This window comes from Strigops habroptila, chromosome 5 (genome assembly GCF_004027225.2).
Source record: "Strigops habroptila isolate Jane chromosome 5, bStrHab1.2.pri, whole genome shotgun sequence".
NCBI lineage: Eukaryota > Metazoa > Chordata > Aves > Psittaciformes > Psittacidae > Strigops > Strigops habroptila.
In genome coordinates, this window is record NC_044281.2 from 20834807 (window position 1) to 20849754 (window position 14948).

A 14948-nucleotide genomic window follows, 5' to 3' on the forward strand; every position below is an offset into this window, starting at 1 on the left:
CTGAGACAACAGCAGTGGAGGAAGAGGAATGGTGGTAAAAGAGCTACTGTGCTGATATTGTCTCACTCTGGAGTCTGTGAGGCAGATGTGCTTGTTGGGTGGCCTTTTGAAGCACTGTTACAACAATATTCCTTAGTGAAATTCTTGTGCAAAATTTGGGTGAATTAAAATTTTACCTCATTAAAAATCCAATTGACAGTTGTTAAAAAGCATGAGAGATGGCTACCACAAATATACATAAAAATTAAAACTGTCGTAATTTGCTGTTAACTTCCTTCTAGAGGCCCACCAACATCATCTGTTTCTGGTGATAGTATTCTGGCATAGTTTGTTAGCATTTGACATATGAAAAAGAAGACATGAAATTCAAGATGTCTTGGAAGTTTCAAGACATAACCCTGAGACAAGACTGTCTTTTGTACTGTAAAAGGATGGTTGTATAGCTGTAGAGACATATCAAAGAAAACACTGTTTTCTCTTTGTAGGTGTATTCCTATCTGGTGGAAATGTGATGGACAGAGGGACTGTCGAGATGGCTCTGATGAGCCCCCTACCTGTCCACACCGATACTGTCCTGTTGGTCAGTTCCAGTGTAATGATGGGAACTGCACAAGTCCACATTTCCTATGCAATACCCAGCCGGATTGCTATGACAGATCAGATGAAGATCCTGTACTTTGTGGTATGTTACAACTAATAAATTGAAGTGGTTTGCCTGTACAAAACATGTTAACTATGCATAAATTTCAGAATCATTATCCCATTTTGTAGTGACAAGACAAGAGAAAATGCTATTAAGCTGAAAGAGGGTAGATTTTGATTAGATATTAGGAAAAAATTCTTCACTATGAGGGTGATGAGACATGGGAACAGATTGCCCAGAGAAGCTGTGGCTGCCCCATCCCTGGAGGTGTTCAAGGCCAGGTTGGATGGGGCTTTGAGCAACCTGGTCTAGTAGAAGGTGTTCCTGCCCATCTAGTTGTAACTAGATGATCTTTAAGGTCCCTTCCAACTCTAACCATTCTATGATTCTATGATTTTGCAGAGGGAAAGGTGAGGTAGACAGATGCACTCTATTAATCTTGCACCTGCTAGAGCAATTCTCCTCAGTGCAAAAGCAGGATACAGGAGATCAAAAACGTCCTATATTAAACCGCAAACATTTTCGATACCTTTGAGGCAGATTTGCACTGATGTATATTTCAATCTGAGGTATAAAATACTAGAAGCAGGACCTACTTTGTTAAGTAAACCATGGTGAGTATGAGGAATCCAAGACTTCCTAATGCCTAGGTCAGTCTACCAGCTATGGTAATTTTCCCTGTATTGTAGAGCTTTGTGATGATAGGACAGAATTATTGCACCTTCTGCATTGCAGCGCATGTGGGAAGATTTGTTTTGGAGAGCTGTGATTTCTAAAATACTGCTTGTGATGGCAGTATTTTAGAAATGTAGCCTAATTATGCTTGTGGAATAATGTTATTTCCTTAAAAACTTGTCTTTTATTCCACATACTTATGTCTAATTTAAAAAAGTACATCCTTAGTTCTTTTTTTGTAAATAAGGTAGTTCTGGCAGCTGTAAGCTCAGTAATATAAAGGGGAAGTGGTGATGGGGAAAGCAGTGTGGTTGTATAATTGATAGTTTCACTGTCTTCCATTAGCAAAGTGTTTCTAACAACGACAGAAATGACAGTTTTACCTGAGTTTCAGATAACTGAGCTCTTGAGTGTGGCACAGGGGAATATTATGTAAGTAGAAATGTGGCAGCGGCATAATGTGTCCCTGGTTTTAACATACTGGGTACAATAAAAGTCAGTTTAGGTCTATATAATTCGTTCTGCTCATCATCTTGTGCATGGGAATAGAATCCTTTAGTCTAGAAAATGTATGGAAATTGTAGTATACTGTTCCCTCTTGAACAGTTTGGCAGTGTATATAAAAAGAGTAGTAGGTATCTCTCCAGTGAGACATAAAGTCTGGAAGCGGAGATCAGTGTTGACTCCTATTTTCATAGACCTTCAGAGCTCCCTCAGTTTGCCAGCACTGCTGACATTAGATTCGAGTGCTTTGCCTTTGGGAGTAGAGGTTGTACATGTATAGGTTGTGGAGCTGATATTATCATGGTCTTCTGTTTTCTGAGATGTTCATTCGTAGTCAGAGGAACAGGTTTATCAGGCAATGTATATCTAAGATGGTAGTACAGCCAGAGCTGTCACAATGTCGCTTAGCTCCTCTGCAAAGTGATGGGAACCCCTGCCATGTCATGTTTAAATGCTGGCTTTACTCCCCTCTGCCTTAGGAGAAGATAGTGTCTGTCCCACTCCTAGAAAAATGTAGAGTCATAGTGAGCTTATCTCAAGACATCTGTGGGAAACATGCCATGTGACATTAGAAATCTGTACCTTAACCGGGCAAGTAAACGTGGTTTCCAATTTTTACTGGCTTTCTTTCTAACTTTTGGTGTAGACATGATAACTGCTTAATCGACATAACAACAGCTGACTATTCCTGCAAGTTTCAGTATCCTAACAGCAGATTTGTATTCTTTCAGCTAATCACCAGTGTGAAACTCATCAATGGCAGTGTGCCAATAAACGATGTATCCCAGAAGCCTGGCAGTGTGATAGAGAGGATGACTGTGGTGACAACTCGGATGAAGATAGTGCTCACTGTGCCAGTAGAACCTGTCCCCCAGGCCAATTTAAATGTGACAATGGCCGCTGCATCCCACAGTCCTGGAAATGTGATGTGGATGATGATTGTGGTGATAACTCTGATGAGCCATTCCACGAATGCAGTAAGCACACAACTGTAGTAAGCTGCCTACATTATAGTGCACCAAAAGCAGAACAAACTGCATTATTTAACTTTCCTGAGGCTGAAAAATTCATTGGAAAGGAATGTTTTCTGCAAGCTAATTGCAATCGTGTAGTAAAGAGTGTTAGAAAACAGACTAAGTGCTAATTCACTACTTATTCTTGAAGGGGAGAAAGCTTATTTATGCTGGCCAGATTATCAAGAACTGATAGCGTCTCACTCTGACTTGCTTGGTGCTAGCAGCATCCTTTGCTTGGCATCTGTCAAGCCTTAATAAAAAGGATATACACTGGTCCACGGCCTATATGAAAGTAATGAATGCTAATTAGCCAATTTTTACCTTGTTCCATTTTGGAGTCTGACATATGTCATACTTCTTACAAAACCAAAATGAATTTTCATTTCTTGAAGCTGAAGTTTCTCAGGATGACAGGCGTATGAAACAAAAGCTTACAGGGAGAACAAACACAGAGCACAGTCTAGCCTATGTTTAACAGCAGGATTTTCCTCTGTGCTCCAGCATCTCTCTTTGAGTTACTGGCCATCTGGAAGAACTTGTGACCAAGTTTGGGCATCTGAGGACAAGCTGCCTCTTCTGGCTTCCAGGTTTGGGGCTTCTACTACCACCATTACCAGCTCTAAATACTTCAGGGAAAAACACACTGAATGGCATCTGAACCTTTCATGGGTTTGTGACGTATGCAAAGTACAAGCAGCATAGATTGGAAAAGAGTAAAATCAGATACGTTTAACACTTTACAACACTGAAGTTAGCAGATAGCTCTTTTTAGTAGAAATAATTGACTATAAATCATAACAGATTTTGAAAGGCAGAATAGCAAGGAGGACAATTTAATGTCTAAATAAGACAACTAACTTTGACAACTGCCTCTTTCAGTGGGCCCTGCCTATCGGTGTGACAATCACACACAATTCAGCTGTAGAACCAACTACCGTTGTATACCATTGTGGGCAGTGTGCAATGGGAATGATGACTGCAGAGACAACAGTGATGAGCAAGGCTGTGGTATGTTTGGAGAAGATCATTTCATCATAACTTTGTACCTCAAATATTTCTTCAATTTACAAACACCTCAATTTTCTCAACATCTTCACTAACAATGTACCTATGCATGTTTTGTTTGATATCAATTAATTACCTTGGTAGCTATTTGTCAGGAAAAAGTCTGTGTGCAGCAATTCATTGTTCAGCTCACATGTTTATGAGCTCTGAAGATCAGGATTTTATCATTTTGTCTAATATGTCATCAAATGAAACAGGAAATATTGTTACTTGATCTGAACTATTTCAGACAATTAAAACTGTCAGTATTTTTTACATCCACTTAACTTACCTCCTGTGTTGGTGAAACCATCAGTAATGGGAAGTATGATGATGCATTCCCAGTCCCTTGCATCTGTGTTAAAACCTTGTACGTTTATACACAAAGCTTAGAAGATGTCGGATGCCCTCCTTTGTCAGTAATAAGTTTATCTCTTTTTGTTTCCATCTCAGTTCTATATAGTTGTTTCAGCTATTTCTTAATCACATCTCTATTATTTGGCTCAGTTTCGGGCACGAACATCTCTATTTCCATTATCTTCTGTGCATTCCATCTTATCCAAAGACTATGCTAATGTGTGCTGTTTCATTGGCAAACTTTCTGCACTGCAGAGGAGATGACTTGCAGTCCTCTTGGAGATTTCCGTTGTGACAATCATCGATGTATCCCACTGCGCTGGAAGTGTGATGGAGATAATGACTGTGGAGATAACTCAGATGAGCACAACTGCAGTGAGTTATTTTTTGGCTGTCATGATATAGTCCGGCTTTTGACTTAACTATCCTTCTGTTTCTTGTGAGAATGGGGCAGACAGCTCTTAACTGCAACCGTTCCCATTGTTTCACTCTATAGCCTATCTCTACTGAAATACCAGTGATGTCAGAAGGAAGTCAGAATTGTGGTGTCAGAAGGAAGCATTCTGGATACATAAAAACACTGATAAATCCAGTTATCATAAAGCACAAATTCTTGTTTTCCACTAAGAAAGGACATTTGAATTCTGCCCTGTATGTAAATGTAGTATGATACAATTCCTCAGACAATGAAAGTGGATCAGTTTTTTTCTGATTTGGAGTAAAAGTTCCTGTATAATTTTGTGATGAAACAAAATCCACAATGAATTTCCTTTTATGTCCCTTTATGCCAAAAGGGACATAAAATGTTTAACATAATTCAAGAGTATTGGTGAGAATGCTGTTTTTACATAATTTACTTTTAAGGGTTATGCCACATTATCTGCTCGAATTACTTTTGTCTAATGAGACAGGTGTGGATGTTTAAATCTGCATCTGGGGAACTTTTCTTATTTGTACATTCATTTTAAATGAAGGTCCTCGTGAATGCACAGAAAGTGAATACCGTTGTGACAACTTGCGCTGCATACCTTCCCGGTGGGTCTGTGATCATGATGATGACTGTGAAGACAATTCAGATGAACGTGACTGTGGTGCGTATTGTCTGGATGCTACCTCTTACATGTTCACACTTACGTATCTAATGTGATAAATTATTCTGCAAAGTAATCCTTTATGGGAAGTATCTTTAATGGACTAATGTTGACCAGATCACGTCAGTCATTCCACCAAAAGTAGAGGATAGCCGTAGTTTTAATAGTCTCTGATTTTGCAGTCCATTTTAGGATGTTGTTCTCAAAAAGTAAACACTTTATCTGGATTTGAACAAGATATTTCAACAGTTACTTCGGAATCTTTTCAGATCTGAGGACCTGCCACCCCGGTTATTTCCAGTGTGATAGTGGACACTGTGTTGCAGAGCGCTTCAGATGTGATGGAAATGCAGACTGCCTTGATTTCTCTGATGAAGCAACTTGTCGTGAGTTTCTGGCTTTACAATTGGTGCTCATTGAGGTCACTTCCAGAAAGATCTGTCCTTTCTCTCTAAGTGAGATGACTCCTTAGAGAGGTAGAATTCTGCAACACTCAGTGATGTCAGTAAAAATTTAGGATAAGTATAATATTTTGAATCAGCTTTTTAATGTAATGATGGGTTGCCATCACTTACATTGACTGTAAACACATTCCTAATGCTAGTAAATTAGTGTGTTTACAAGTCCAGTGGAAGATACGCATGTGATTGAATTAGAATTTTTTACTATCCCACAGACACTGCAAGATCCACTGTTTCAGTTGTACTGTTTTCTAACAAGGTTCTGTAATAGGATTGTTTTTTATAATGCTTAAAGGTGTGTATAGCTACCTGAAGTATCAGTGAAGCCAAGGAAATATTTTCCTGTTTCTGTCTTCCTTCTGTGTATTGATCTACTGCAAAAAAAAAATTAAAATGTCTGTACGCTGTAGCTTTTGTTTCCCAGAAAGTATTATTCCCAGTTGGAATGAAAATATCACCTCTGTGCTCTGTCTGTGCTGACTTATGGTAGCTTTTTAGGTGGTATTGAAGTGTTGGTTCTGAACGTGTTCAAGTGATTTTAAACTTCAGTACTCAGGAGAATTCCTTTCTCTTTATGTTGGCATCAGGGCAGTTCTGTACATCTTCCTGTGTACTTAATTTTAACACCTATGCTTTAAGAAAGTAGTGGCATCTGCACAGTAGGATCTTTATTTTTCTGATGGTAACCACATCCTGGAATGTGCATTGCAACAGTTAATCTTTCAGAACCTGGGTTATACAACATTTGTCTGTCCTTAAAGGGAGGAAAAAACATATGAGAAGCCATTGAAAGGGCAAGGGTATGATTTATTTATATAGGTTGGAAGAGTCATATTTTTCATTTCTCTTTGCTCTAATTCAGGGTTTTTTTCACAGCTTTTACAGAATCTAATGTGGGGTTAGGGTATTTTTTGTTGGTGGTGGTTTTGCTTGTTTTGGTTTTTTTTGGGTTTTTTTTTTATTTTTACTATACCAACTTGAGTTGGTTTGGAATTGGATGTCTTAGGTACTTCTTTAGTCATTCATGTTTGGTGTCAGTGACATTATTTTCCTTTATTACTGAACTAGATTTGTGAGTAACAAATTCAAGTAGCATTTGTTAAATTAATGATGGTTTATTTTCAAAAGCTTCTGGGCATAACTTACATTGTTTTACTACTTATTCAAACCTGAATTAATTATGTTATAGCTACCGAGAAGTCCTCAGTCCTTGCAGTCTGTTGTTAATATAGCGCCTCATATCTCCTACTATTGAGAGAAGGACACTGAAAGAATAATATAGGGTTAGGCTGAATATTTTTCAGGAAAACCTAAAATTTTCGTTGTAATTGAAAATGTTCTAATAATTTTCTTTTCTTCAGCAACACGGTATCCTAATGGTACATACTGTCCACCCATGCTGTTTGAATGTAAAAACCATGTCTGTATCCAGCCATACTGGAAATGTGATGGTGATAATGACTGTGGAGACGACTCTGATGAAGAACTTCACCTTTGCTGTAAGTGAGAAAAATTATATTAAAATGAATGTGCATAATAAAATCTAATTATAATAGAACAATTAGAAAATAACTTTTAAATATTTTCTTTTCACTGTAGATTCTCACAGACTTAGTTCAGGGTGAGTGCTGAGAATTCTGCTTCATATGCAAGTTCACTTCCTCCTCCTACAGCATGTTTCTCACTGCTTTGCAGATGTTTGTATATGTGGTCATAAGAGTAGGGAGAAACATGTCAAAGAGAGAAGGACACTATTTCACATTTTCAAGTTGGTTATGTAAAATAAGAGCCTCGGTTTGCAATTAGTGATTAATTTAGATGATGTATATTCTCAAAGGTGCTGATGTTTTAAAGCTATCAGTATAGGTGGGACATTTTTGTAAATATGGTTGAGGAATCCTGGCTTTAGTCCTAAAAGTGAGGTGTTGGAGGTGCTACTTACTTAAACAATTTTTGTCAGGTATTCATAAACAGATCTAGAAACCTCAGTGTTATATGTAGAAACATAGGATGTGGCTTTGGCCAAAGATCATGTTCTGTCTTCTAACAAAAAATGTGTAATGTCCTAACACACAATCACGAAAATGTGGAGAAAATATTCTTTTGGCTCTTTTCATACCTTCTAAAAGATAGGAAACATATAAATGTTACCAGATGAAAGTGATTAGGTTAATTTGTGACTCAATGGCATAAAGTGTCAAAGTGTGACTGACTTGATCTCTGTGGTTTCAGTGGATATTGCCTGTGAATCTCCGTTCCGTTTCCGATGTGAGAACAATCGCTGTATATATAGTCATGAGCTGTGCAACCAGGAGGATGACTGTGGAGACGGAAGCGATGAGAAAGAGGAACACTGTATGTTTACGCAAAATTGAGCAGCAAATTCAGTAATGTTCTTAATGTTTCATAATACCAAAGGACTATAGAAATGTCAACATTAAGCATAAATTATGAAAAATAGAGCTCAATATGAAATAATTTGAACTATGATTATTGATTGGTACTATGTAGTTGCAGCTCTCCACACAAGTAGCAAAAATCAGCAAACATTTGTCTGAAAAGTACAGAGCATGATTTTCAAAATAATTGGATTTTATTATGAGCAGCAGCTAAATTGTATCAGTTTATTATGAACTCCACTTAAAATAATGAAGAAGAAATAGTTTGACTGTATCATAAAATAAGGATGGGATGGATAGCTGGGACTTCTAAAATAGAGAAACGTGTGCTTCTGAATTTGTGGCACTGTTGTTCACATAGTAACAGTGTTGATATTTATGCCCAAATCCTGCAGAAGCTCTGTTAATAGGTTTTTGTCCTCAGATATCTTATGTAGTTTTCATTGACTATGTTGATTTTTATATTATCAAGTTTAATCATATTGCTTAATGATATTATTTGCTAGCTTTATTGTATGATATCCTTAAAGTTAATTATTGACTAATATCTCAACAATCTTTTGAAGTCTGCAGTAGATATATGAAGTATATTGTTAAAGGATATTAATAGAATTGCACTATTAAAAAGAAAGTTCAATGAATTGTTAACAAGAGGAATTTACCTTCTGTCTTTATAAAACGGAGGGGCTCCTTTCGCTTCATAAGAATGTGACTGGAAGTCAGGAGGCCATAGTTCTAGTTTCAGCTTTACTACAGACTTCCAAATTCACTCTAGTCATTATTTTACTGGATTGCATCAGCTTCCTCATTATCGATGTGGAATAGTGGTGTCTGTTGTTACTTTATAGCTGAAATTGTGACAGAGGAGTGTTTCTCTTCTTGACTATAGGTAGAGAACCAACCCCAAGACCATGTACAACTGAAGAATTCAAGTGCAGTAATGGAAATTGCATTCCTCTACACTACGTTTGTGACAATTATGACGACTGTGGTGACCATTTTGATGAAATGGGCTGCAGTAAGTAATAATGTCAATAGAATACAAAATTACAGTGCTATTGAAGTAAAAATTTCTGGAACTGATAACAATACATGTTTCTTCTTGACTAGCATATTAAGAAGTGTTGATTTTTAATTAGCCTGTGCTAGGATTATCAAATTAGCCATAACGGTTATCTCCTGTTTTCCTTCTTTTGCAGTATTTAAAAGGCGTGTAGATGTGGCACTTAAGGGATATGATTTAGTGGGAGTTGGCAATGTTAGGTTTATGGTAGCACTCAATGACCTTAAAGGTCTTTTCCAACCTAAGTGATTGAAATTCACTGCTCTGAACAGTCAATTTTAGGCTTAGAGTATTTATGCATCACAAAAATTAATTTGATCTTGTTTTTGGTCTTGTTTTGAAATGGGTTGAATTATGGAGGCAAGAACAGCCATATATTATTCATAATTATTCAGAATTATTCATGGGCAGACTCTGAACTGGTGTGAATTGCTGCAGCCCTGTTAAAAACTGAAGCATATTGAGATGCTTGCATTTTCCTGTTTACAGACATGACCACAGAATTTTACAAGGACAGCCAGTTTTGAGCTGAGGGTCCTCTGAGATCTGCACAACTTCTGTTAACGATGCATTATTCATTTACTAATATCCATTTAGATGTAAAAGCTTTGACTTGAACTTTGAGGCAAGAGCGAGTATTCTCATGGAATCTGGAAAAAAAAAAATTAAATCCTGGCTTTTTATATTAACATATAGACAGCTGCAGAGTGCTAATAGGAGTATGTACTTGCAATTTCAACTTCTCAGGCTTTGATGTCTTCAAGTGAAAGTGTGCCAAATGATGCACTGGTGATTTACAAGCCAGCATGCTTGCAAAACGCAAATAACTCAGAAGCCTGAAGTGCAGTCCATTTTGAAGCAGCTGTTTTCTCTGTTTCACATACCACCCCAATGGTCTTTAGGTAATATAACCTGATGCAATGACTGGATGAAAATATTAAAGTATAAAAAGGACATGAAACAGTGCAAACCAGACACCTGGCAGTCAGCACTCTCCTATCTGGGGACAGATGTGAATGCAGATCAGGTGGTAACATTTGTAGCTTTGCCAACATCAAATACCTGTGTTCTAGAAAAAATAGAATATTTACGTGTGTGTGTGTACAATGAATTTATGCTCTACATGTATGTGGAATTGAGCTGTTTAAACTTATTTCAGTTAGCACTGGGATGTGTATGTATAAAGGAAATGTAATGCCTGTGCCTTACATCTTTATCTTTTTCTCATGCTCTGTCAATAAGCATGTTATTTCTCTTTTTTAGTTATATAACAAATTTGAGTTTGAAAGTACTTGTGTATATGTAGAATATGTCAGAATCAAGACAGTTTTGAATGTACTTTGAGAGGAGTACAATTGTCATTATCTGTTACAGAATATCTGTTATCCTTGACTTGTGTTTTCCATTATAAGCATGTTTTAAAGGGCAGTGCATTCTGTGCAATGACCTGTATTGACTTCAGTAGGCTTTAGATTAGGTACAGCATGAACAAGCTGTCATCTTCTCTCTAATTTGCACGTATAAATAATGTAGGGCCTGTGTTATGCATGATAGCAACTGAGAACATTTTTTGCTTAGCTGATAATAAAGGACTGGGTAAGAAAGAGATAGGTTGGCAAAGGTAGGAGGTAGAGTCAAGTCTCTTAAATAGTTGCTGCAGATTGGTGATAATGTAGAATGCCATGGCTCTTAAGTAAGGTGAGCTGTGATCGTTATGGCTCTTATGCTGGCCCTGTTCACTTCTAGAGGTTAAACTTCTTAGCTGACCTCTATGTTGACTAGCATTTACCACCCTCTTCTAGTTAGTTATAGAGAATAGATGCTCACATTAATTGAGTTTCAGTTAGAAAAAAAGGAAAGAAAGCTAATGTGAAAACAATTTTCAGTTATCGTAATGATAAAAACGATGACACCCCCCTCATCAGTTTGGGTTTTTTACTGTAATTGTATAATTTTTTGTGTTTTTATTTTTTTCCTAGATCCTGGAACAGAGCGAACTTGTGCAGAAAATATCTGCGAACATAACTGTACCAACCTGAATGAAGGAGGCTTTATCTGTTCCTGTAGGCCAGGGTACAAGGCCAGTGAAACTAACAGAAACTCCTGTGATGGTATTTTCAATCTTCTAAATATCTTCTCACTGTTAAGTGTTCAGTGACCTGTCACTTCATCATCCTAATGTGACTACCTATTTTTGCATTCTAACAAACAGGACTGTTATACATTGAACAGATGCTTCCGAAATTGTTTTGCTGATGAATCATGTTTTCTAACATGCAGACCTCATTCAACAAAGAACTGGCTCCACAGTTCAGACTTGTTTTAAGCTTTTGGTGGCTGTAGGTGTATGTTTTTGCTTTACTGTATATAGGTTTTGTCACATCTTTGCAATCCGAGGGACAGAAATTTGCTGGACTTCTGTTTGTTTGTTTTCCTTTTGTTTTTTCTTGCTGAAAGAGAACATACTGAAGCTTGTGCTCTCCTCCTGTTCTGCTTCCAAACAGGCCTACAGTAAACGTCTGTTGTGCCATAAATTTGCACTGGTAAAATATAGTGAGGAGTCTACCCAAAGGCCATTGTACATGGTCATGCAGTATAGTACCTTCACTGTAACCATTTCAGTATGTTTCAGTATGTTTCAATACTTCCATTCGTTGCTTCCAGCTCTTGTGGACAATTTGTATAGTTTTATCAAACATCATCTAAGGCCTCCCTTTCCTTCCTGGTGCTGATGTTTCTGAGGACTAGGTATCTTTGCTTCAGCATTTCAAGGCTTTGCTCTTGCATGTCATTGTAGTCATGCCTCATTTTTGTCTTTCCTTGGTGATATAACATAAAATAACATGGTAAAAAATGTCTCTCTGAAAAGCAATCTGATAAGCAGGAGGAATGCAGTTACTAGCAGTCTCTAGTTAAGACATGTTAAGCAGTAGATCAGTTCTGTTAGATAACAGATGTGGATGTTAAAGATCACATATGAGGTCACTAATCTTTTAGAGTATGTGGGGAAGGGACAAACTGACCATTTCACAGAGTAAAGATGACCAGCATGTGGAAGAAAGACATTAAGCTCTAGAAATCTTTTCTCTACCTCTGTCTAGATATCAATGAGTGTGAGATCTTTGGAACATGCACCCAGGACTGCAAGAATTCCAAAGGAAGCTATGAATGTTTCTGTGCAGATGGCTTCAGGTCTGTGGGTGATCAACAAGGGAAACAGTGTGCAGCTAATGGTATGTTAACTGATACTAAGATTGATTGCTACCTGGAAAAAGCAAGTGGAGTGTAGCAACTTAAAGAATATAATCTTCTGGGGTTTTTATGAAGGGAATAATGAAAACCAAACTTTATTCTGTAACATATTATCTGTGTATTCTACCCATTCCATAACCAGGAATATAAGTGTTCATCTCTGCTGCCAACTGTAATCATTAAAAATAATATCTTGATTTAGATGCATGCCTGCCTTTCTGTTGAAATTTTCATCAGAAAAAAAACCCTGCTTATGCTGTGGCTGTCATCAGAAGGAAATTATTGTTGCCTATTCCTGAAGTTTAGGTTTTCTTAACAAAATACTGCATCAGAAGAAAGTTGCATTAAACTGATACAAATCAAAGGCAGTTTGATGACAGATTGCCGTTCATTGTTCATGGACTGATGCACACAAACAGAAGGACATTGGCCAATGTTTAATGTCAATCATTGGCTTTTTACCGTACCTCAGTGGCTACATTGTGTGACAGTCATTGAATAGGTAGAGAGTTGATACAGAAAATAATAGAATACTGATAATAGAGACAAAGAAAATAGAAAAAAGTGACAATGCAGCAGTATTATATAAAAGACAGAAACAATATTGTATTTAGAAAATTATTTACACTTCTTACACTTTAGCAGCTTTAAGAGATACGTGATAGAAACATGGTGTACTCAGTCAAATAGTAAAATCTTCAAAACAGAATGCCTGTAGGCAAAACTGCATGCTGCTGAAGGTTTTAAAACCAAAAAATTATTTGTAGTATGAGAAATGATACAAGAAAATGCAGTCTCCAGTTTCCAGTCCACGTGCCTAATTCAGCAAATATTTACTCTTGAGCATGAGACTAGAAATACAAATGGGCATCTGCACCTGAGTTTCTGCCTGGTGGTCTCTTTATGTGCCTGTGTCAGAGATATAATTCTGTGAAACCCTTCTCCACAGGCTCTATTCAGGAAGCATCTAGACACCCAGATTTTTCAAGGATAAGTGGTAGAAGATAATGTGATTGTAGCTGTTAACATCGTCAAGTTTGTTGTGTGTAAAGTTCCACTGCTGTGTATGCCCAGAACTCTACCACTCTTTGTAGGATAAACTCACAGCACTCGTGAGTGAGGGCTTTTTTTGCCTGTGTCTGCTGCAGGCCTGATCAGTAGGCATTTTCAGAACACGCATAGGGTATTAGGCCCCCTTTTTCCTGTAATACCACATGTATTGAGAATGCTGTCAATTTCTATACTGAATTGTATGTTTGTTAGAGAATAGTCACTTGACTTATTCTCCCATAGTCAGGCGTGGCTTAGAGTGAAAAGGATTGTGTTCAAATGAACACCTCATAGGAAATGGCGCATTCTTAGTTGGAAAAGGCACTGTTAAATGAGTTTTTTCTTTTTTTGCCAAAGGACTAGTCATTTCTTATTAGCTCTGTGAAGATGTGATTAATGTAGGAGAACTTCTTCTCTGGAAGAAGGACTAGGATTCAAGTCCATGACTCCCAACTCGTCTATGTTCTTAGCAAAAGAGCCAAACAATTAAATTTTCTTGCCACCAAAATCAGCCAGGTGGGACTGATAGTCCCTATAGTCAAGTTAGAGTATTGACGCTGGCCCCAAACTAACCTGTGGGTACAAGAACATTCATCTGAATGTGGAGACATTAGGATTTAAAGACTTTCAGGTAGAACAACTCAGGACATGGCTCAAGGTACTGGGACTTGCAAAATTTTGTCCTGTACTTTTGAGAGGGGGAGCTGAACCACATAGTGTATAGCTGCATTCTGGTTTTGAGATGAAGTGGTGATATGCCAACACTGTAATGTTTAAGAATATTTGAGTAATTCTCTCTTAATGATTACTACTGCACAAAATCTATGGTGAAAAGGATAATACTATCAGTAAGCATTTCCAGAGGTTTTAATGATTTTTCCAAAGCTAATAAATTTGAATACCTCTGAAGCTTTAGAAGTGGCCCTGTGTTCCGCCTGTTTTTTATGCAGACAGAACTTGTGAAACCCCAGTTTAGTTTTGACCAGAAGTGACTTTCATCTGTTTCTTCTGAAATGAAATACATGAAAAAAAAATTCATGATTGTTTTGATTGTTTCCCAGGTAATCCTCCACTGTTACTGCTGCCAGATAATGTGCGGATTCGAAGATACAATATCTCATCAGAACAGTACTCTGACTACATCGATAACCAGGAGCGCATCCAAGCTCTGGATTATGATTGGGACCCTGAAGGGATAGGCCTGAGTGAGTATGTGTAGAACATTAATACTCAACCATGCAATGGTTGGGTGAAAAAATGCATTCCTGCAGCATAGGTATTTAATTTACACTAGAACTCAAAATGAAATTAGATTAACTGGCCAGGTCTTGGTTGACTGTGTCCCTCCCCTCTACTCATTCTGACCATCAGTGCAGTTCCTTTTAATACTTTA

At 37.5% G+C, this 14948-nt stretch overlaps 1 protein-coding gene across 2 annotated transcripts in view; it reads left to right on the forward strand.

The window, feature by feature from the left end:
- The window catches only part of LRP2 (LDL receptor related protein 2), a 124736-nt gene that overhangs the window by 93266 nt on the left and 16522 nt on the right, over positions 1-14948 (forward strand). For both annotated transcript variants that reach the window (XM_030486367.1, XM_030486368.1), the window contains exons 56-67: positions 486-682; positions 2554-2799; positions 3718-3846; positions 4495-4614; positions 5214-5330; positions 5600-5716; positions 7153-7290; positions 8024-8146; positions 9080-9208; positions 11233-11364; positions 12355-12486; positions 14617-14760. In XM_030486367.1, coding sequence (XP_030342227.1) covers positions 486-682; positions 2554-2799; positions 3718-3846; positions 4495-4614; positions 5214-5330; positions 5600-5716; positions 7153-7290; positions 8024-8146; positions 9080-9208; positions 11233-11364; positions 12355-12486; positions 14617-14760 — 1724 coding nt within the window. The remainder of the gene's footprint in view (positions 1-485; positions 683-2553; positions 2800-3717; positions 3847-4494; positions 4615-5213; positions 5331-5599; positions 5717-7152; positions 7291-8023; positions 8147-9079; positions 9209-11232; positions 11365-12354; positions 12487-14616; positions 14761-14948) is intronic.